This window comes from Mesoplodon mirus, assembly GCF_964341445.2.
Source record: "Mesoplodon mirus genome assembly, chromosome: 8".
NCBI classification, from domain to species: Eukaryota; Metazoa; Chordata; class Mammalia; order Artiodactyla; family Ziphiidae; genus Mesoplodon; species Mesoplodon mirus.
In genome coordinates, this window is record NC_138984.1 from 48,855,947 (window position 1) to 48,880,962 (window position 25,016).

The 25,016-nt window shown below is 36.5% G+C and overlaps 1 protein-coding gene across 1 annotated transcript in view; it reads right to left on the minus strand.

Moving 5' to 3' along the window:
* Positions 1 to 25,016, minus strand: part of FSIP2 (fibrous sheath interacting protein 2) — a gene marked incomplete at both ends in the record, with an annotated part of 114,188 nt that overhangs the window by 65,928 nt on the left and 23,244 nt on the right. The window contains 2 exons of the mRNA XM_082630421.1: positions 13,085 to 13,169; positions 17,570 to 17,682. Coding sequence (XP_082486547.1) covers positions 13,085 to 13,169; positions 17,570 to 17,682 — 198 coding nt within the window. The remainder of the gene's footprint in view (positions 1 to 13,084; positions 13,170 to 17,569; positions 17,683 to 25,016) is intronic.

Here is a 25,016-nt window from a genome sequence, read left to right on the forward strand (position 1 = left end):
TTGCGTGTGTTTCTGAGACTGGCAGGTCAATTTAAAATTTATATGGAGGAAGATAGATTTAGCCAAGGCACTCCCAGAAAAGTAGAACAAAGTGGTAAAAGTGGTAGCAGATGGGAGCTGGTGGATGAGATGTCTTCTCCTTACTGATGTCAAGACATTGTGAATCATCAACAGTGTGATACTAGTGCAATGACAAACTGATCTTTTGGAACAGAATAGAGAAATCAGAAACAGATCCACACATATATGGTATCTGCATATTAGCAAGCTGGCATTCCAGATAAGTGGGTGAGGAGAGATCTTTCAAAAGAATAGTTCTCAGGCAGAGAGTCAATAGCAATTGCTGGTATACCCATTGTTAAGCTGGGACTGAGAGCAGTACCAACAACAGTATACTTTGTGAGCCCGCACAATAGGCGAAAGGGGACACAACAGAGCACACTCACAGATGAACAGCTCCAGAGGAGGAATACTCAGTGGCTTCTCTCCCCATGGGAGCACTCCAGTCCCACCTACCTCATATCATAGACCAGAAACACAGCTAAGAAAGAGATCTGGGGGCCTCTATGTGAATAACTAGGGAGCAGATCCTGCCCCTGACAGGGCAGTGACAACCAGAGAGCAAAGGGGAGGCCCCACTCAATATCCAGGGCAGGCTATAGTCAGCACAACACCAGTCAAACCCTCTATCAAAGAGACAGGGCATACACTGAGAAAAGAGGTGGCAGTCATCATACTAAAAACAGCCCTTGCACCAAAAAAAAAAAAAAAAAAAAAAAAAAATTAAACCCAAGCAGGCTACATAGGGATGTTCCCACATAAAAATAGCCCTCCAAACTCCAAGACAGTATGAGGGTCTGGCATGGGGAGGAAGAACCTCCAGAGCATTTAGCCTTGAAGCCCAGGAGGGCTTGAGTGCAGGTGCTCCACTCTTGGAGGGTGCACACAAGGTTTCATGTGCATTGGGACTCAGCATAAAGTAGTACCTCCATAGGAACCTGGGCTAGATCTACCTAGGGGTCTTGGAGGGTCTCCTGGGGAGGTGGGGGTTGGCTGGCTGTACCTCACTGTGTGGGCAACGGGACTGGTAGCAGAGGCCCCAGAGAATATTAATTGGCGTGAGCTCTCTTGGAGGTCCCCATTTTGACACCAAGAACCAACCCCACCCAACAGCCTGCAGGCTCCAGTGCTGGAATGCCTCAGGCCAAACAACCAGCAAGACAGGAACACAGCCCTACCCATCAGCACACAGCTGCCTAAAGTTGTACTAAGCTCACAGACACCCCAAAACACACCCCAGACATGGCCCGGCCCACGAGAGGAACAACACCGAGCTCCACCCACCAGAGGGCAGGCACCTGTCCCCCCCACCAGGAAGCCTGGACCAACCTCACCCACCAAGGGGCAGATACCAGAAGCAAGAGGAACTATGATCCTGCAGCCCATGGAAAGGAGACCACAAACACAGTAACTTAGATAGAATGAGACGACAGAAATATGTTGCAGAAGGAGCAAGATAAAAACCTACAAGACCAAATAAATGAAGAGGAGATAGGAAATCTACCTGAAAAAGAATTCAGAGTAATTATAGTAAAGATGATCTAAAATCTCAGAAAAAGAATGGAGAATCATATCGAGATGATACAAGAAATGTTTAACAAAGACCTAGAAAAACTAAAGAACAAACAGAAATGAACAGTACAATAACTGAAATGAAAAGTACACTAGAAGGAATAGATAGGAGAATAAATGAGGAAGAAGAATGGATGAGTGAGCTAGAAGATAGAATAGTGGAAATCACTGCTGTAGAATAGAATAAAGAAAAAAGAATGAAAAGAAATGAGGACTGCAAGAAGATGGCGGAAGAGTAAGACACGGAGATCACCTTCCTCCCCACAGATACATAAGAAATTCATCTACACGTGGAACAACTCCTATAGAACACCTACTGAACGCTGACAGAAGACTTCAGACCCCCCAAAAGGCAAGAAACTCCCCACATACCTGGGTAGGGCAAAAGAAAAAAAGAAAAAACAGAGACAAAAGGACAGGGACCGGACCTGCACCAGTGGTAGGGAGCCGTGAAGGAGGAAATGTTTCCACACACTAGAAGCCCCTTCGTGGGCGGAGACTGCGGGTGGCGGAGGGGGAAGCTTCAGAGTAGCGGAGGAGAGCACAGCAATAGGGGTGTGGAGGGCAAAGCGGAGAGATTCCGACACAGAGGATCGGTGCCCTCAGGCACACACCAGCCCAAGAGGCTTGTCTGCTCAGCCACCCGGGCGGGCGGGGCTGGGAGCTGAGGCTCGGGTATCGGGTCTCAGTCGGAGCGGAGAGCAGGGAGAGGACTGGGGCTGGCGGCAGGAAGAGAGCCTGAAGGAGTTAGTGCACCACGACTAGCCCGGAGGGAGTCTGGGAAAAAAGTCTGGAGCTGCCAAAGAGACAAGAGACTTTTTCTTCCCTTTTGTTTCCTGGTGCGCGAGGAGAGGGCATTAAGAGCGCTGCTTAAAGAAGCTCCAGAGACGGGCGCGAGCCGCGGCTAAAGGCGCGGACCACGGACACGGGCGTGGGACGCTGGGGCTGCTGCTGCCGCCGCCACAAGGCCTGTGTGAGAGCGCAGGTCACTGTCCACCCCCCCTTCCGGGGAGCCTGTGCAGCCCGCCACTGCCGGCATCCCAGGACCCAGGGACAGCTTCCCCGGGAAAGCACACGGAGTGCCTCGGGCTGGTGCAACGTCACACCGGCCTCTGCCGCCGCAGGCCCTCCCCGCACTGCGTGCCCCTCCCTCCCCTCTGCCTGAGTGAGCCAGAGCCCCCGAATCAGTGGCTCCTTTAAACCCGTCCTGTCTGAGCGAAGAACGGACGCCCCCGGCGACCTACGCACAGAGACGGGGCCAGGTCCAAGGCTGAGACCCGGGAGCTGTGAGAGCAGAGAAGAGACAGGGAAATCTCTCTGTGCAGCCTCAGAGGCAGCGGATTAAAGCTCCACGGTCCGCTTGATGTGCCCTGCGTCTGTGGAGTGCATGGATGGACAGCGAATCATCCCAAATTGAGGAGGTGGACTTTGAGGACAAGATTTAAGATTTTTTCCCCTTTTCCTCTTTTTACAACGAATTATCCCAAATTAAGGAGGTGGACTTTGAGAGCAAGATTTCAGACTTTTCCCCTTTTCCTCTTTTAAAAACGAATTATCCCAAATTGAGGAGGCGGACTTTGAGAGCAAGATTTCAGACTTTTTCCCCTTTTCCTCTTTTTACAACGAATTATCCCAAATTGAGGAGGTGGACTTCGAGAGCAAGATTTTCGATTTTTTCCCCCCGTTCTCTTTTTGTGAATGTGTATGTGTATGCTTCTATGGGAGATTTTCTCTGTATAGCTTTGCTTCCACCATATGTCCCAGGGTTCTATCTGTCCGTTTTTTTCAATAATCACTTTTTAATTTTAATAACCCTACTATATTTTATACTTTATACTATTTTACTTTATCTGCTCTTTCTTTTTTTCCTACCTTCCCTTCCTCCCTCTGTCCCTCCACCCCTCCTTTCTTTCTTTCTCTCTTTCTTTCCTTCCTCCCTCCCTCCTGTCTTTCTTTCCTTCTTTCTTTCCTCCCTCCCTCCCTTCTTCCTTGCACTTTCTTTTTCTTTCCTTCCTCCCTCCCTCCTTTCTTTCTTTCTTTCCTTCCTCCCTCCATCCCTCCTTTCTTTCATTCTTTCTTTCTTTTTTTCTTTCTTCCTTCTTTCCTTCCTTTCTTTCCTTCTTCCTTTCTTTCTCTCTCACTTTCTTTCTTCTACTAATTCTTTCTTTCTACTTTTTCTCCCTTTTATTCTGAGCCGGGTAGATGAAAGGCTCTTGGTGCTGCAGCCAGGAGTCAGTGCTGTGCCTCTGAGGTGGCAGAGCCAACTTCAGGACACGGGTCCACAAGAGACCTCCCAGCTCCACATAATATCAAGCAGCGAAAATCTCCCAGAGATCTCCATCTCAAAACCACAACCCAGCTTCAGTCAACGACCAACAAGTTACAGTGCTGGTCACCCTATGCCAAGCAACTAGCAAGACAGGAACACAACCCCACCCATTAGCAGAGAGGCTGCCTAAAAACATAATAAGGCCACAGGCACCCCAAAACACATCACCAGACGTGGACCTGTCCACCAGAAAGACAAGATCAAGCCTCAACCACCAGAACACAGGCACTAGTCACCCCCCACCAGGAAGCCTACACAACCTACTGAAACAACCTTAGCCACGGGGGACAGACACCAAAAACAACGGGAACTATGAACCTGCAGCCTGCAAAAAGGAGACCCCAAACACAGTAAGATAAGCAAAATGAGAAGACAGAAAAACACACAGGAGGTGAAGGAGCAAGATAAAAACCTACCAGACCTAACAAATGAAGAGGTAATAGGCAGTCTACCTGAAAAAGAACTCAGAATAATGATAGTAGAGATGATCCAAAATCTTGGAAATAGAATAGACAAAATGCAAGAAACAGTTAAAAAGGACCTAGAAGAACTAAAGATGAATCAAGCATCGATTAAAAACACAATAAATGAAATGAAAAATACTCTAGATGGGATCAATAGCAGAATAACTGAGGCAGAAGAACGGATAAGTGAGGTGGAAGATAAAATAGTGGAAATAACTGATGCAGAGCAAAATAAAGAAAAAAGAATGAAAAGAACAGAGGACAGTCTCAGAGACCTCTGGGACAACATTAAACGCACCAACATTCGAATTATAGGGGTTCCAAAAGAAGAAGAGAAAAAGAAAGGGACTGAGAAAATATTTGAAGAGATTATAGTTGAAAACTTCCCTAATATGGGAAAGGAAATAGTTAATCAAGTCCAGGAGGCACAGAGAGTCCCATACAGAATAAATCCAAGGAGAAATACGCCAAGACACATATTAATCAAACTGTCAAAAAATAAACACAAAGAAATCATATTAAAAGCAGCAAGGCAAAAACAACAAATAACACACAAGGGAATCCCCATCAGGTTAACAGCTGATTTCTCAGCAGAAACTCTACAGGCCAGAAGGGAGTGGCAGGACATAATGAAAGTGATGAAGGAGAAAAACCTGCAACCAAGATTACTCTACCCAGCAAGGATCTCATTCAGATTTGATGGAGAAATTAAAACCTTTACAGACAAGCAAAAGCTGAGAGAGTTCAGCACCAGCAAACCAGCTTTACAACAAATGCTAAAGGAACTTCTCTAGGCAAGAAACACAACAGAAGTAAAATACCTACAATAACGAACTCAAAGCAATTAAGGAAATGGGAATAGGAACAAACATATCAATAATTACCTTAAATGTAAATGGACTAAATGCTGCCAGCAAAAGACACAGATTGGCTGAATGGATACAAAAACAAGACCCATATATATGCTGTCTACAAGAGAACCACTTCAGACCTAGAGACACATACAGTTTGAAAGGGGATGGAAAAAGATATTCCATGCAAATGGAAACCAAAAGAAAGCTGGAGTAGCAAAAAAGACTTTAAAATAAAGATTATTAGAAGAGACAAAGAAGGACACTACATAATGATCAAGGGATCGATCCAAGAAGAAGATATAACAATTGTAAATATTTATGCACCCAACATAGGAGCACCTCAATACATAAGGCAAATACTAACAGCCATAAAAGGGGAAATCGACAGTAACACAATCATAGTAGGGGACTTTAACACCCCACTTTCACCAATGGACAGATCATCCAAAATGAAAATAAATAAGGAAACACAAGCTTTAAATGATACATTAAACAAGATGGACTTAATTGATATTTATAGGACATTCCATCCAAAAACAACAGAATACACATTTTTCTCAAGTGCTCATGGAACATTCTCCAGGATAGATCATATCTTGGGTCACAAATCAAGCCCTGGTAAATTTAAGAAAATTGAAATTGTATCAAGTATCTTTTCTGACCACAATGCTATGAGACTAGACATCAATTACAGGAAAAGATCTGTAAAAAATACAAACACATGGAGGCTAAACAATACACTACTCAATAACGAAGTGATCACTGAAGAAATCAAAGAGGAAATTAAAAAATACCTAGAAACAAATGACAATGGAGACACGACGACCCAAAACCTATGGGATGAAGCAAAAGCATTTCTAAGAGGGAATTTTATGGCAATACAATCCCACCTTAAGAAACAGGAAACATCTCGAGTAAACAACCTGACCCTGCACCTAAAGCAATTAGAGAAAGAAGAACAAAAAACCCCCAAAGTTAGCAGAAGGAAAGAAATCATAAAAATCAGATCAGAAATAAATGAAAAAGAAATGAAGGAAACGATAGCAAAGATCAATAAAACTAAAAGCTGGTTCTTTGAGAAGATAAACAAAATTGATAAACCATTAGCCAGACTCATCAAGAAAAAAAAGAAGACTCAAATCAATAGAATTAGAAATGAAAAAGGAGAAGTAACAACTGACACTGCAGAAATACAAAAGATCATGAGACTGCTACAAGCAACTCTATGCCAATAAAATGGACAACCTGGAAGAAATGGACAAATTCTTAGAAATGCACAACCTGCCAAGACTGAATCAGGAAGAAAAAGAAAATATGAACAGACTAATCACAAGCACTGAAATTGAAACTGTGATTAAAAATCTTCCAACAAACAAAAGCCCAGGACCAGATGGCTCCACAGGAGAATTCTATCAAATATTTAGAGAAGAGCTAACACCTATCCTTCTCAAACTCTTCCAAAATATAGCAGAGGGAGGAGCACTCCCAAACTCATTCTACGAGGCCACCATCACCTTGATACCAAAACCAGGCAAGGATGTCACAAAAAAAGAAAACTACAGGCCAATATCACTGATGAACATAGCTGCAAAAATCCTCAACAAAATACTAGCAAACAGAATCCAACAGCACATTAAAAGGATCATACACCATGATCAAGTGGGGTTTATTCCAGGAATGCAAGGATTCTTCAATATCGCAAATCAATCAACGTGATACACCATATTAACAAAGTCAAAGACAAAAACCATATGATCATCTCAATAGATGCAGAGAAAGCTTTCGACAAAATTCAACCCCCATTTATGATAAAAACCCTGCAGAAAGTAGGCATAGAGGGAACTTTCCTCAACATAATAAAGGCCATATATGACAAACCCACAGCCAACATCGTCCTCAATCATGAAAAACAGAAAGTATTTCCACTAAGATCAGGAACAAGACAAGGTTGCCCACCTCACCACTCTTATTCAACATAGTTTTGGAAGTTTTAGCCACAGCAATCAGAGAAGAAAAGGAATCCAAATTGGAAAAGAAGAAATAAAGCTGTCACTGTTTGCAGATGACATGGTACTACATAGAAAATCCTAAAGGTGCTACCAGAAAACTACTAGAGCTAATCAATGAATTTGGTAAAGTAGCAGGATACAAAATTAATGCACAGAAATCTCTGGCATTCCTATACACAAATGATGAGAAATCTGAAAGTGAAATCAAGAAAACACTCCCATTTACCATTGCAACAAAAAGAATAAAATATCTAGGAATAAACCTACCTAAGGAGACAAAAGACCTGTATGCAGAAAATTGTAAGACACTGATGAAAGAAATTAAAGATGATACAAATAGATGGAGAGATATACCATGTTCTTGGATTGTAAGAATCAAGATTGTGAAAATGACTCTTCTACCCAAAGCAATCTATAGATTCAATGCAATCCCTATCATACTCTCACTGGCATTTTTCACAGAACTAGAACAAAAAATTTCACAATTTGTATGGAAACACAAAAGACCCCAAATAGCCAAAGCAATCTTTAGAATGAAAAACGGAGCTGGAGGAATCAGGCTCCCTGACTTCAAACTATACTACAAAGCTACAGTAATCAAGACAGTAGGGAACAGGCACATAAGCAGAAAGATAGATCAATGGAACAGGATAGAATGCCCAGAGATAAGCCCACGCACATATGGTCACTGTATCTTTGATAAAGGAGGCAGGAACGTACAGTGGAGAAAGGACAGCCTCTTCAATAGGTGGTGCTGGGAAAACTGGACAGGGACATGTAAAAGTATGAGATTAGATCACTCCCTAACACCATACACAAAAATAAGCTCAAAATGGATTAAAGAACTAAATGTAAGGCCAGAAACTATCAAACTCTTAGAGGAAAACATAGGCAGAACACTCTATGACATAAATCACAGCAAGATCCTTTTGGACCCACCTCCTAGAGAAATGGAAATAAAAAGAAAAATAAACAAATGGGACCTAATGAAACTTCAAAGCTTTTGCACAGCAAAGGAAACCATAAACAAGACCAAAAGACAACCCTCAGAATAGGAGAAAATATTTGTAAATGAAGCAACTGACAAAGGATTAATCTCCAAAATTTATAAGCAGCTCTTGCAGCTCAATAACAGAAAAACAAACAACCCAATCCAAAAATGGGCAGAAGACCTATATAGACATTTCTCCAAAGAAGATATACAGACTACCAACAAACACATGAAAGAATGCTCAACATCATTAATCATTAGAGAAATGCACATCAAAACTACAATGAGATATCATCTCACACCAGTCAGAATGGCCATCATCAAAAAATCTAGAAACAATAAATGCTGGAGAGGGTGTGGAGAAAAGGGAACACTCTTGCACTGCTGGTGGGAATGTGAATCGGTACAGCCACTATGGAGAACAATATGGAGGTTCCTTAAAAAAACTACAGATAGAACTACCATATGACCCAGCAATCCTACTACTGGGCATATACCCTGAGAAAACCATAATTCAAAAAGAGACATGTACCAAAATGTTCATTGCAGCTCTATTTACAATAGCCCGGAGATGGAAACAAATTAAGTGTCCATGAATGGATAAAGAAGATGCGGCACATATATACAACGGAATATTTTCAGCCATAAAAAGAAACGAAATTGTGCTATTTGTACTGTGGTGGATAGACCTAGAGTCTGTTATACAGAGTGAAGTAATTCAGAAAGAGAAAGACAAATACCGTATGCTAACACATATATATGGAATTTAAGAAAAAAAAATGTCATGAAGAACCTAGGGGTAAAACAGAAATAAAGACACAGACCTACTTAAGAATGGACTTGAGGATATTGGGAGGGGGAAGTGTAAGCCGTGACAAAGCGAGAGAGATGTATGGAAATATATACACTACCAAACTTAAGGTAGATAGCTAGTGGGAAGCAGCCACATAGCACAGGGAGATCAGCTCGGTGCTTTGTGACCGACTGGAGGGGTGGGATATGGAGGGAGGGAGGGAGGGAGACACAAGAGGGAAGGGATATGGGAACAGATGTATATGTATAACTGATTCACTTTGCTATAAAGCAGAAAGTAAAAAAAAAAAAAAAAAAAAACCCCGCTAACAAACTAGTAAGAAGCAGAGGCACAATCTCATAGAAAAACAAGTAAGGGGCTTAAGTAGAACCTTCAGAAAATGAGATATCCAAGTAGCCAATTAAGATATGAAAATTCATTACTAAAAAGAGAAATGTTAATTAAAACCTCAATAACATAACAATCTACCGGAATGGCTAAATACTATAATACCAAAGTGTTCAGATGGCTGGATATGAAATCACAAGAATTCTCATTAACTGCTGGTAAAACTTTAAATTGGTGAGACCCCTTCAGGAGACTCTGGAGCATTATCTACTAGTGTATATACATATCCAATGGCTAAGCAGTTTTATTCTTAGATATATATCCATAGAACACACTCACACACAAATGTGCTAGAAAGTTCATAAATTATTACTCCTAACAGTTCATATCTGGAAAATCCATATATCCATAAACAGTAGAATAAATTGTATGTTCATAAAGTGGAATACTATGTAACAATTAAAATGAATTACAATGACACACAAAAATAGTATGAAACTCAGAAACATAATATTGAGAGAGGCAGCCAGAAACAAAGCATACCTTGCTTTCATTTATATATAAAGTTCAAAAACAGGCAGTACTAATCTATTGTGGTAGAAATCAAGAGAATGAAAAGGAGGCAGGATGTTTTGATTTGGAGGGAAAAGAATGAGTGTTTTTTCAGTGCAGATATTATTGTTCATATCAGGGGTTACATAGATTTGTGTGCTTTTTGATGATTTATTGAACACAAATTTGTATTTTCTGAATGCTTTTAATTTTAATTAAAAAGTTAAAATATTAGTATTAAGATATGTACACAAGATATGAATAATTTTATGCTAATACCTTTGGAAACAGGCAAATTGATAAATTTCTAGAAAAAGGTAAATTACTAGACTAACAACTAAATGATCCTATATTTTAAAATGTTTAATTGTAATTAAGAGCTACCTAACAAAGTAACTCCTAGCCCAGATAGCGTCACCAGTAAATTCTACAAAATGTTTAAGGAAAAAATTACCCCAATATTCTACCTAGGTCTTCCAGAAGAAAATAAAGGATGGAACACTTACAAAGACAGTACAACCTTTATGTTAAAAAAGATATTATGAGAAGAGAAAATTATTGGCCAATTGCTGTTATGACTATATAAGGAAAAATTATAAAACAAAACAAGCAGATTAAATCAAGGTGCATAGAAAAAGAATAATACATAATGATCAAATGATTATTATTTGAAGAAAAGTCTGGAGCAACATTTTAAAAAACGAACATAATTCATTAACAGAATAAAGGAGAAAAGTCATATAATCATCTCAGTAATTGTGAAACAAAAACAAAATCCAATTGAACAAAACTCAACATCCATTCATAATGAAAGATCTTAGCAGGGTAAGGATTTAAGACAATGTCCTTAATATGTTGAGACCTATAAAAAATAATCAGCAGGCATTCTTCTTAATTACAAAATGTTAAGTATTCTCTCTCAGATTGGGAACAAAAAAATGTCTTATTCAACACACACTAATGATACTTGACAGTTTAAGAAGTCAAGAAAAATAGCTATAGGATTGGAAAGGAAGAGATAAAGCTGACATTTGTAGAAAACATTATTATATATGTAGAAAGTCTAAAATAATCTGTAGATAAATTATTAGTAATGATAACTGAGGTTACCCAGGTTTCTGACAAATATAGAAAACTTAGTTTTATTTCATCAGAGCATCAATAATTATAAAATACAAATTTAAAAGATATTCTTTAAAATATCATAAAAAATCAAGTTCCTAGGAATAAATCTAATGAAAAATATTTAAGACACAAAAGTATAAACATTAGTGAGAGAAATTAAAGGAAAGTTATGCATGTTCTTGGACTGGAAGATCTAATACTTTCAAGATGAAATTCTCCTGAAACTGATCTCCAGATTAATGGCATTCCAATAAAAAAATCTCATTAAGATTTTTTTTTTTTTGGAACTCAACAAGCTCTTTTAAAAATTTATATGGAAAGGCAAAGGGCTAAGAATAGTCAAGTAGTCAATACTCTAGCTGCTCTACTGGATATCAAGATTTATTACAAGGCTTTTGTAATTAGGACAGTGGAGTATTGGCTTGATAATAAGAAACTGCACAAATATACACAAATGGATATATAAACTATAATATCAGAAATCAAGATAATGACAGTATCTGCGGAGGAGAATATTGATTGGGAGTGAGTGTAATGAGGCCTTCTCCTGTATTTCCAATGTTCTATTTCTCGATCTACATTGTGGTTTCATGGGTGTTTTGCTTTGTGAGAATTCACTGAGCTGTATATTATTTTGTAGTCTTTTCTGATTATATGTTTTACTTCAGCTTAGAGAATACACAAAAGTATAATATGACGAGTGTGATTTATTTCTGAAATGGGAAAATAGTATATGATAGAATCTATCAACATAATCCTTATAAATCAAAGAAGTACATATCATGATTATATCAATAGGTACTAGAAAAGATTTTTCAAAAATTAATAATTTTATTTCATAAATAAAATTTATAATTTCATCTTCAGCCATAAGATAGGAGAAAACACTATTTAAAGATAATAAAGTATTATTTACCAAAACCAACAGCAAATATCCTAAATGGCAAAACACCAAAACTATTTCAAGTAAAACCCAGAATTTAACAGTCATATTGTTAACTACCATGCCACTTAATATTGGAAGTTCCAGTAACTATATTTAGACAGATTATTAAAATGAGTACCAACATTTGAAAATTTAAAAAATTCTCTCATGTAATCGTTTATTAAGAAAAAACAAGAGGGGCCTCCCTGGTGGCGCAGTGGTTGAGAGTCCGCCTGCCGATGCAGGGGATACGGGTTCGTGCCCCGGTCTGGGAGGATCCCATATGCCGCGGAGCGGCTGGGCCCGTGAGCCATGGCCGCTGGGCCTGCGCATCCGGAGCCTGTGCTCCGCAACGGGAGAGGCCACAACAGTGAGAGGCCCGCATACCACAAAAAAAAAAAAAAAAAGAAAAAACAAGAGATATTAGCAAAAGTATTAAAATTAACAGGAGATTTTGGTAAGGTAATTGGATATAAGATGAAAAACTTTACAGTGTTTCTCTAGCATTAGGAATCTATTTATACATGAACGTGGGAACATATTTATGAAAGCGGCAAAGGTGATAAAATTACTTAGGAATAAACTTAAGCACAAAACCAATATTTATCGTGAATCACATATTTATGTGTCATATATATATGTATATAATAAAACAACATTCAAGACAACTTCTAAACAAATAGAAAGGCATTCAATACTCAAAGAAAGAGAACAATTAACATTAAAAATTATCAATTTTCCCAAAATTAAAATAGAAAATTCCTTCTCATCCTTCATGTCTTAAGTATGACCTATTCTGTAAAGGCTTCTCTGAGGACCCCAGGCAGACCTAGGCTCTGTCTTCCCTATATTTCTTCTGATTTGTACACACACCTACTTTCTTTATTGTACTTATCATATTGGGTTGTGGTTATTGGCATGATTATCTCCTTACTACACTGTAACAGCCCTGGGTAAGAACCATGGGTTTTCTTTGTTCAGTCTTTAACACCATACCTGGCATGAATCAGGAGCTCACTAAATGTTAGTTGAAAGAATGAATTAATAGACTGCACAACTTACTCAATAGCTGTTGCTGACGTTTACCTGATTCACAGAAGTAGCTTGGTCTCTTTGATCTTTCATTCCAATCAGGATTTATCTCCTTCTACATAATCCAAACAGCAAAAAAAACATTCTCAAAGGATTTTTTTTTCCAGGATCTGAACATCAATTATTATTTATATATTTTAAATACAGAGATTTAAGATTCTGAGAACTCTTAAATGTCATTTTTTTTTAGAAATGCACACATTTTTGATGGTTATATTACATCTATTATTTACAGAATTCAAAAGTTCACAGTTATATTATATTATAGGAGGGCCACAAGACTATACACACATAAGGTAATTTTCTAAGACTCATGGGACTCAGAATACAGTTGTACTCACATCTAATATTTATTACGGTAAAAGGATACACTATAGGATAAATAAGGGGGAAAGACATAAGAGGATTCTCTAAAAATCCAGGCATAGTCTTCCTTATGTTCTCTCCCTCCTGTAAAAAGACACATTTGAACATGCTCTTTTCTCCAGCAATAAAAAATGCAGCAACATGTGTGCAATGTTTCAGCCTGAGAAATCCATTAGAAACTCAGCACTGAAGGTTTTTATTGAAGGCTGGTCATGAAGACATCCTCTGCCTAGTGCATATCTGAAATTCTAGCCACCCAAAAGGAAATAAGATGTTCAGGGAAAATCACATTGTTTGCAGAATCTACGTACATGCACCCACCCATTCGATATGGAAATTTTCATATCGGTTAGGGAATGTTAGAAAAGCCAAGTTCCCAAACACTAGCCATAGGCCAATCTTGCAAGCAGGCCTCTACAAAGACAGCAGTCCCAAGCCTGTTATGTTAACTCTTTTCTGTACAATATTATTTATTGTTAAATTATCTTTGGAGTGCACTGATTAGTAAGGAAGTTAACTCAATGGGACAAATGAATAGGTGTATTTTTTAACAAGGCTAAAAAAAGAATAAAAGGCTAAGCAGAGCTGGAAGGCAGAGAGCAGATTCTCTGAATATATGAGGATTTGGCTCTCAGAGCAGAAAATCCAGTGCAATAGACTTTTTTTCTTTTGGCTGCACCACATGCTTTGTGGGATCTTAGCTCCTAAACCAGGGATCGAACTCAGGCCCCCAGCAGTGAAAGTGCCAAGTCCTAACCACTGGACTACCAGGGAATTCCTGCAATAGACTCTTTTATTCCCAGATCTGAGAGCTGAACACAGGCCACCAGAAATACATTTTCTGACAGTGGTAGGCTTTGCACAACATGTTGGAAACAGGATGTGAGACTTATCATAATAAAATTCTCATAGTATTTATTATAATAAATTAGATATTTGTGGGCATTTAATATTCATTTTAGAGAAATACGGATGGCAAATTTAAGAATACACATATTACTCAAAAAAGGTCCATAATAAAATTTATAGACTGTTTTTAAGGAAGTTTTTCATTTTTTTTGTTGTTGTTTTGGTTTGGTTTTTAGTATATGACATAGTCTTTGACATCTGTTGGGCAATATGAGGACTTTAAATGTCAGAGTTGTTAAGAAATTTCTTTTTCATGCTTACTGTGGATATTAACATGGTAGAACACTGAAATGTAAAATACTTGTTTATAATAAAACTGTGCTACAGAAAAGCGTATTATAGTAAACATACTACATTTATGAGCTATGTATAATGTAGCCTGTCAATCATTATGCATTAGAGGACACAGAAGATGCCACTTTCTACCCTAATCAAATAGAATTCATTTGGAAAGAATTTAATAAATTTCCAATTTACTGAAATCTCTTTCAAACCATGTTAACTTTTTAGCACCGTTGATACAGTTAACACTGTGTTACTAATGGAATGGAAGATGTGGTTTTGACTCCTACAATAGCAAGCTGGCAATGCACAGAGAAAAATGTCTATATATCTATGTTATATGCAGAAGCCACACCCTGAATTTTTGCTGGTAACTTTTCAACAGCAAGTAACTGTTCACTGGTCAAAAGGAAATGGGGAGAGACGGTATGTCTGTCTCTGAACAATCCATCAGTACTAGTCAAAGCCCAATCAGAGAAGCCTAATTTGATACTTCCTCTGAAGGCTGCACGTATGTACTGTAAACAACATGCTGTAGCTTATATTTGGGAAGACTATCCTAGAGCTATTAAAATTTTATTATGGTATGATTAATTTCAGGGACTGAAGTTGTTCTGTATTGTCATTTCATGAGTGAATTTTTATACGAATGATGATCATATGATTGTACTTCATTTATTGTTTGCATTTGGGTCAAAAGAAATATATACCTCATCCTTTGAAGGACGCACATAAGACTGTGAAGATCTGGGAAAACTTCTTGTAGCTGAATTCTGAGCTGAAATCATTGAATCTTGAGCTGAGACATGTATCTCTCCTGGAGAAAGATGAGATACTTTTACATATGAAAAGATAATATTGCTGGAACAAGGGTGAAAGTTAATGAATAGAACTGATCCAATGTTCTCCCTGCTGAGCTGCCACAATCACTGGAATACACCAATCAGGGATTTACCTGAGTTAAGGAAGTATCTCTAAGAATAACATGACCTTTTTTGATGTTTAGTGCCTACAAATTTCCAGTGGTTCACCACTGCCCTCAGGAGCAAGTCTGAGATTCTTAACCTCTGATCCTAATTTATTTAATATTATGCCAGCTTAATCCCTATCACTAACCACAAACCACTGGCAGATTTAACTGTCTGCATTTCATTCAGTCTGAGACGGAAAACCATTCACAACTTGAATAGGGGAATAACCAGAACTGTGTTTTAGGAAGATTGCTTTACACCAAAATGTAGGGTGGATTAAAAAGAGGAAGAAGAGGTTGGAGGAAGGTTACTGAAACAGTCAAGGATGGAGGAAAGAAAGGCAGCAGTTGTGGGAATGCAAAAGAGAGGGAAAGAGGAATGAAGGAGGTAGATTAGACAGAGAGTGGCAACTTTGGCATACAAAATTCAAGAAAGAGGGAGAGTCAAAGATAAGTCAAGTTTTGTGCCTGGGTAAAAACAGAAGGATCAAGAAGTTGAAAATTTTGATTTTTGTATTGAATTTGAGGTGGTCAATGGCCACTGGATGGAGGTGTCTAGTATTTTCTATGTGTGTATATAGGTTTTGCATGAGAGTGTTTTTAGTGACTTCCAAAAATATAACAAGGTGCAGAAAAACTTAGTTATTGTATATTCCACTCAAGGGGAGATGGGAAATAGGATGTATTGTCTGTGGGGAATAGATGGCAGTGCAGTATGAGGACCTTCCTGGGGATATTTCTCTGTATTATAACCTACTGAACCATAGTATGTCAGCACCTTACTCTACCTATCACTATAAACAGCTACAGCAGAGACTCTAACTTTTCCACACTTCGCAAATTTCAAAAGTCATACTTATCAAGCAATCTTTCAAACATATAGGCTAATTATAACATCAAAATTCATAAACAGTTTTATACCATGCTTTATTTTCCAAAATAACCATGGTTTTTATAATCCATGGTATAACAAGTAACTTGAGAAACCATATGGTGAAACCATAATTAGGTACTTAACAAACAACAGAACAATTATGAATGTTTTTTATTTTCTTACCTCTATTATCAAAAATACTTGATTTTTCATTTGTCTCTCCATCCTTCTATATGGTACAACATTAAAGATAAAAACATTCATTAGTAACTTCACTTCTGAAAGAGATTTTGCCTTCTACCAATCAACCAAATTAATACAGATTTTCTTCCCTTTTATCTTCTAACTCTCTCATGAAAATTGTCTCAGGGACAATACTTATTACCAACATCCTAGGACACCTTCCACAGGGATCTAAAATTTCACTAGTTCAAAATTGAGTTTAATATGCAGCCACGTACAAACTTTACCCTTTTCTAGTACTCCATATTTCGTTTAAAGACATGGTAATCTATTTAGTGGTTGGTTCTAAAACGTTTAGTCATTCAGTTTGTTTCAGGGAAATACAATCCAACCTATTCTAATCCAATCTAATGCTTTAAAAACACACTGCTTAGAATCAAAATAAAATTTATCATCTCAGGCTCTCAATTTACTGTAATGACATTTTTGTATCTGTCTGCCCCATTAGACAATGAGTCCTCAAGGGGAAAGATTATGTCTTATTCTTCTTTGTATCCTATGTGACCAATTTATTCATTTTCCCTTCCTTCAGGAAAAAGTCACAGGGCTTTGGCCAACAGTAGATGCTCAATAAATATTAGATATTGCAATTGCTAAATGTTTGTTTGGATTAGTTTCTGCTAATGAGAGTGAGTGAGTTGAGCACAAAGGTAACTCAACACATGTAGGGAAAGGGATCAGTTCTCATGAATAGATCCTAATATCCCTAACCAATCCGTAACATGCTAGAGAGGGAGACGGTTCACAGAAGTAAAAGTTAGCTAGATAAATTAATAATCACCATACAGAAGCTTGAGACATAATTTCATACCTTTTGTTCAATATCATTATCTTGTACATCTGGCTGACCAACAGAAGGTACTGATTTTTTGGCAATATTCTTTGAACTACTTAGAGACTGATGAATGGTGTTTACAAAGGGTCCTAAAAGTAAATGAAAGAAACAGTGTATTTTTTAAAAGAACTCACTGAAGTATAATTTGATGGTTTAATTATAATTGTTTGGTTTGATTATAGTGGTTTAATTATAACTTAATTATAACTTAATTATTTAACTTGAATGGTTTCCTCAATTTAAAAATACATCTATAACTGTGAAGCCATCACTGCAACCAAAATAAAATTTCTAATACCCCTGAAAGTTTTCTCATCCACCTTTGTAATCCATTTATCTCTTTCTTCCCATCCTCAGACAACACTGCTCTGTACCTCTTACACAAGATTAATCTGAATTTTCTAGAATTTTATATGAATGGGATCATATAATATGTGATATATAGTATTTTTTGCCTGTCTTCTTTCACTCAGTATTGTATGTGTTAATAATTCATTCCTTTTTTAAAAATTTCTGAGAAGTATTCCATTGTATGGATATGCTACCATTCTTTATCTATTCACCTGTTGTTTGGGTTGTTTCCAGTTTTGGCAACTTACAAATATTTATGAACTTACCTGCACAAGTTTTTGTGTGGGCATACTTTTTCATTTCTATTGGGTAAATACCTAGTAGTAGAATGGCTGGGTCATATGGTACGTATATGTCTAACTTTTATGAAATGCCAAACTGTTTTCCCAAGTGGCTGTACCATTTCATACCATTCAGCAGTGCGTCAGAGTTTTAATTCTCCCACATCCTTGTCAACACTTAGTAAGCAGAAGAAAGGAAATAAGTAAAGATCAAAGTGAAAAAGAAATAGAAAAACAAGAGAGAAAAACTAATATTTGACTCCTTGAGAAGTTCAATAAAACTGATAAAGCCAGATTGATCAGGAAAAAGAGAAGACAAATTTCCATCATCAGGGAAATTAGAGATAACAGCATAACTGTCTATAGATAATACTAAAAATAACAGATTATGAAAATGTATAGCAATAAATTAAACTTATATGAAAGGGAAAGATTTTCCTCAAAAACAGTCAAATCTCACTCATGAATAAACAGAAAATATGAAGCAACTCATATCTATTAAAGAAATGGAATATATAGTTAAAAACATTTCTACAAAGAAAACTCCAGGCTCAAAAGACTTTACTTCTGAATTACACAAAATACCAAAGGAAGGATTTACACTAATTCTACACAAATTCATCCAGAAAATTGAAGAGGAGTACACTCCTCTCCCAACTCATACTTTGAGACCAGAATCACTCATATATAAAAATCGTTACAAGGTATTACAAGAAAAGAAAAACTCAGTCAATATCCTCCTATGAATAAAGATGCAAAATCTATAAATAAATTGAATCTAACAATATACCATAAAAGATAATACATAATGAATAAGCGAGGCTTATTCCAAGAATGCAGGGTTAGTTTATCATTCAAAAATAAGCCAAAGTAACTTAACACAGTAAGAGAAAAGAGGAGGAAATGTAGACGATTATCTCAAAGATGAAAGGAAAAACTTGATAAAATTCAACACCCATTCAGGATGAAACTTCTTAGTGAATGAGGAGTATGAGGGTATGTCCTTCCTTTGACAAAAGCTATCTTCAGATCTCCAGAACTATATTCTAATTTATATTGATCACTTAGCCTTATATTTTAGAACAAGATCAGGATGTACACAATCACCATTTTGTTCAGCACTGTTCTGGAGGTCCCGGCCAGCAAGAAGAAGAAATGAAAGGTGAACCCAAATAAAATCCCAGCTGACTATGTTGTAGAAATTGGAGAGCTGAAGAGATACACACCTGCCAATGTTCACAGCACTGCTATTTACAATAGTCAAGACATGGACATAACCCAAGTGCCCATCAACAAATGATTGGCTTAAGAAGATGTGGTGTATCATGTATGTGTATACACACACACACAGAATATTATGCAACCATAAAAAATAATGAAATATTGCTGTTTGCAGTAACATGGATGGACCTAGAGAATATTATGCTTAGTGCGTTAAGTCAGACACAGAAAGACAAATACTATATGATATCACTTATATGTGGAATCTAAAAAATAATACAAATGAATCTATACAAAACAGAAACGGACTCACAGACTTAGAAAACAAACTTGATGATTACCAAAGGGGAGAAGGAATAAGGAAGGGACAAATTAGTATGGGATTAATGGATACAAACTATATTCATAAAATAGATAAGCAACAAGGACTTACTGTATAGCACAGGGAATTATACTCAATATCTTGTAATAACCTATAATGGAATATAATCTGCCAAAAAAACCCTGAATCATTATGCTGTACACCTGAAATTACTGGAATATTGTAAATCTACTATACTTCAATAAAAAAAATAAAATTTCTATGGAAATGCAAAGGCCCTAGACCAACCAAGTCAACTTAGAAGAACAACAAATGTTGGAGAACTCAAACTGCCAAATTTCAAGACTTATTATAAAGCTACAGTAATTAAGAGAATGCTATTGAATATACTCACATAAGGACAAATAGACCAATAAAAGAAAAGAGCATGTCTAGAAATAGGTCCAACTATATATGATTACTTCATCTTCTCAAAGATACCAATGAAACTCATTGGTGTTGAAACAACTGAATGTGTACAAGATAAGCTTGGATAGTCCAGTCTTCTCAGATAGCAAGGAAGCTAAGAAAAATCACTAGGGTTGTGTCAAAAAGGACTCGAGAGTTATCTTGAAGGGGCTCTCACTGGCCAGAGCTGTCACAATTTCAACATTAGTAAGCACAGTAATAGCAATTTTTAAGCACACAAGATTTATATAAATCTGTGAATTCATAATGAAACAAAACAAAACTAATTGCTCACTGTTAGAAGATGCTACTGAAACAATTCATTATTTTGAAAACTAATAAATGATGGTAACATATTAAGCATCAGTCTGCTTTTCTCAAGTATCCTGTATCACAATGTAACCAAACAGTAGTTGGGGGAAAGTTTCTTTTTATTAGAAATTTTCTAGCTAGTTTACGAAGAAGGAAAACTATCCCAATTTTGTAACCCATAATTAATTTGTGGATCAAGGCCTTGAACATAAATGGCTACTAATATCACAAAGAGAAAGACAATGCAATATTATGTGCCTCCTGATGGAAAGATACACCATCATGTATGCATCAGTCTTGCTAAAGAAACTGAACCTGAAAGTGCATAGATTTAACTAATACTTTACAGGAAATACAGAAGAAATAACATATACCATATAGATGCAATCAGCAAAAATTCAGTCACTGAGGAGTCACCAAGACAAGCAACTCAATTTCTTCAACAAATAAACTAATTTTAAAGAGGAGGAGGGAGGGAGGGAGGGAAGGAGAGGAATATATGGAAGGAGAACCTATAGATTAAAAGACTCAAAAGACATACAAACTATCGCAGTATGTGTCAATGTAGATTCAAAGTAACATCAAAATACTTTTGTGACATTTATGAGATTACTGGAAAGCTGAATTGTGATTACATATTTGATTACATTAAGGAATTATTATTTGTGCAATGTGATCATGGTATTGTGCTTACACATTAAAAAAATAATCCTTATCTTTTAGGTACATATTGATATGTTGATGGATTAAATAATATGTGTGGGATGTGCTTTAAAACAATATGGCAGCAGGGAGAAGTTGAGGGCATAGACAAAACAAAACTGTCCATGAGTTGCTGAAGTTGAAAGATAGGCACATAAGGATTCTGTTGGCTTTTGCTTATGTTTGAAATGTTTAATAAGGCTAAAAAAAGTCATTAACAAAATTATGGAAATATGTGCCACAAATAAGACAAAATATTAATGTCTTTGCCATATCAAAGAGAAATGAACCTCATAGAAATGAACCTCAAATAAAAAGTAACAAAATATACAAACTATAAGGAAAAATGTAAAATTTCATTATACTGAACTAAGAACTTCTGTACATCAAAAGATAAAAAAAGAATAGAAAGAAATTACAAATTGGAAGAAGATATTGCTATACCATATGTATGTATATAATAGAGTGTGTGACCAAAAAAATCTTTCAAATCTGTAAAATAAAGACAAATAACCCAATAGGAAAATGGACAAGAGATTTGAAAAAATAATTTCTCAGGAGAGAGAACATGACCCAGAAATCTCATATTGAGGCATATAACCCCTAGAGAATCACCTGTCCATGAATACCAGGAGATATATATGTATAGAATGTTTGGTGAAATATTGTTCAAATAACAGATATTTCCATCAAAAGAAAAACATATTAAATTGTGGTATATTTACACAATGGGATATTCACACACTGGGATAGGATTAGTACTGAAAGGAAGTAAAATTTCAGACAATACATAGGTAAAACTTTTGAAATATAATGCTGAGTATAAAAAGCAAGTCACAAAACACTGTATACAATATCATATCAATTATATTAAAATACCTTAATAATGTTATCTATGTCCATCAGAACCATGTTTTAAAGTGTATTTTGGGGAAAAAAAGGCTGACAACTTATAATTCGATATCAAGGGTAAATAGGATAATTCAGGAATGAAGATAAAATAAAAATACTCTCAGGTGAAGGAAAACTAAGATAATTCAGTGCCAGATAATTTGTTCTAAAAGAGATGCTAAGGGAAGTTCTACAGACTGAAGGAAAATGATACCAGAAAGAAACGTGGGACCAGAAACATCAGGAATTAACAGGCGACCAAAATGTTAATTATTTGAGTAAATATGATAGGACGTTCTTCACCTGTTTAGTCACTTAAATGATGATTACTCTGAGTGGCTGTTTGGTATATGTGCATGTAATACATAAGATAATTATAACAAAGGGGAGAGGAGTAAGGAGATATACATAGTGGTAAGGTTTCCACATTCTGCATAAAGAGGTAGAATATCTAGTTAGGGTTGACTGTGATAAGCTAAGTAAGTACACTGTTACTTAGAACAACCACTAAAAAATCTGTACAAAGAGGCATAGTAAAAACAATAGCCATGGACAATTGGAAATCAAACTTAAAAAATACCATGTACAACAGTACCAAAAATGAAGCACTTATGTATACATATAACACAACATATACAAGATTTCTATACTGAAAACTACAAAACACTTATGAAAGAAATCAAGGACGACCTAAACGTCCTTGATTAGAAGGACCCTGTAAAGATTTCTTTCCCCCTTAAATCGATCTATAGATTGATTTAATATACTTTATTAAAAAATCCTGGCATAATTTTTGCAGTAAAGCTGAGTATAAAATTTATACTCAGGTAAATGAATTAAAATAGCCATAAAATTTTTGAAGAAAAATAAAGTTGCTGGAATTATACTACATTTTAATAACAAGCTACAGTAATCAAACACAGTGCAATATGGGCAAAGGGGGAGACACACTGATCAATCAGAAACAAACAGAAAATTAAAAGGCAAGTTACAGACTGAGAGAAAATATTTGTAAGTCACACACCTGAAAAATACTTATACTCAGAATATACAAATAACTCCCAAAACTGAACAGAGCATAAAGCTTCAACAGGCAGGATTTACAAAAGGCAAACAGCATATGAAAAGATATTCATCATCATTAGCCATCAGGCAAATACAAATGAAAACCACAATGAGATACCATTACATCTATTAGAATGACTAAAATAAAAACTACTGATAATCCCAACAGTTACAAGGATGCATAGCAAACAGGGAATGCAAAATGCTATAGCCACTCTGGAAAACAGTTGGGCAATTCTCTATAAACTTAAACATATACAACAATTCCTTGTTCACACAAAAAGCTTAATGTATACTTCTGATCTTTCTATTCATAATCACCAAAATCTGGAAACAACCAAATTTCCTTCAACTGATGTATGCATAAATAAGCCTGGTACATACACACAATGGACTACTACTCAGCAATAAAAAGGAGTCAACTATTGACAAATGAAATGATTTGAAAGAATTTCAAAGGCATGCTGAAAGGAGCAATTATCAAAAGGTCAAATACCACATGATTCCATTTACAAGGCATTTTCCAAAGGAAAAAGAACTATAGTGATGGAGAACATATCAGTGGTTTCCTGGGCTTATTAGTGGGAGGGAAGATGGTGTGACTGCAAAAGGACATTTTTGGAATGTTTTAAATGTTCTCACGTGATTGTGGTAGAGGTCATACAAATTCATACGTGTGTTAAAATTCATGCAATTATATAAAAAATTCCATTTTGCTTTAGGGTAATTTAAATACCAAAATAAATTACCTCAGGATCTTTTTATGAGAATGAAAAAATACAGAGACAAGATCAGAAGCAGGAACTATAGAGAATTCTGGCCTCTGAACTCTGTTTGGATAGTTGCCAATTATGAAACGTGGGGGCAAACTGCCCATAAGAATGTAAAGGTTGTGACACTGTATGGAGTTCATACTCAGTTCAGTGATGAGATGGAAACTAAGGAGGTTTGATTATGATGAATGGGAAAGAGGGGCACTTTTAATATATAATGAATTGTGATATCACTACTGTACATTTCTAAAATTCACACAAAACAATAATGATTCACTTGCTAATCTCTTAGAGGGTAGAAATAGATCCTCTCCCCCCCAGATATGTATTAATATAGTTTTAGAATTCATCTTTGTCTCCCAACTATGCTTAATTAAATTTATAGTTTTGATACCTGGACAACTGTCACAGATAGACTGGTACCTTAGTGAGGCTGAAAATCATATTTTCCATCTATCATCCTCTCCTCCAATAACACTGAGATTTTTTTGACATCAGTAAGACCAGTCTGGCCTGCATTCAACACTAGACTTTTAGAAGATCATTCTGCATGAGACAACTGCTTTAGAGACTGAGAATTTAGCTTTATTGTCTACATTTAGTAGATATGTGGCTGGTGTTGTCATAATTGTGTTGTAAGTAACTTTGATATTTTAGAAAAAAAAATCTTTGGACTTTAAAAATGGGACCAAAAAATCTTTGGACTTCAAAAATCTTTGGTCTTTAAAGCTTAGAGCTGAATTAAGTAAACCTCAGTAGTCCTGAGTGGAAGACTAGCCTCAGCTAAGGCAACCCTGTCTTATCCCAGAGACTTTATGGGACTAATCAAATTACACATTCAGGGAAGAAAAGATTTTAAACTTTTTCTTTAGAATTTAACAGATAAAGACAAAGGGATTTAATTTTTATACTTTAATTTTTCCCTGGAAATTTAATATGGGAGAAGAATTCATATTGCTCAATTTCTAACAGTCTTATACTTTTGATAATATATTATTTGGAGGATATTTATGCTGTTGTTTGGGTTCCTGGTCTAATCCAATGAGCGCTAATGGACA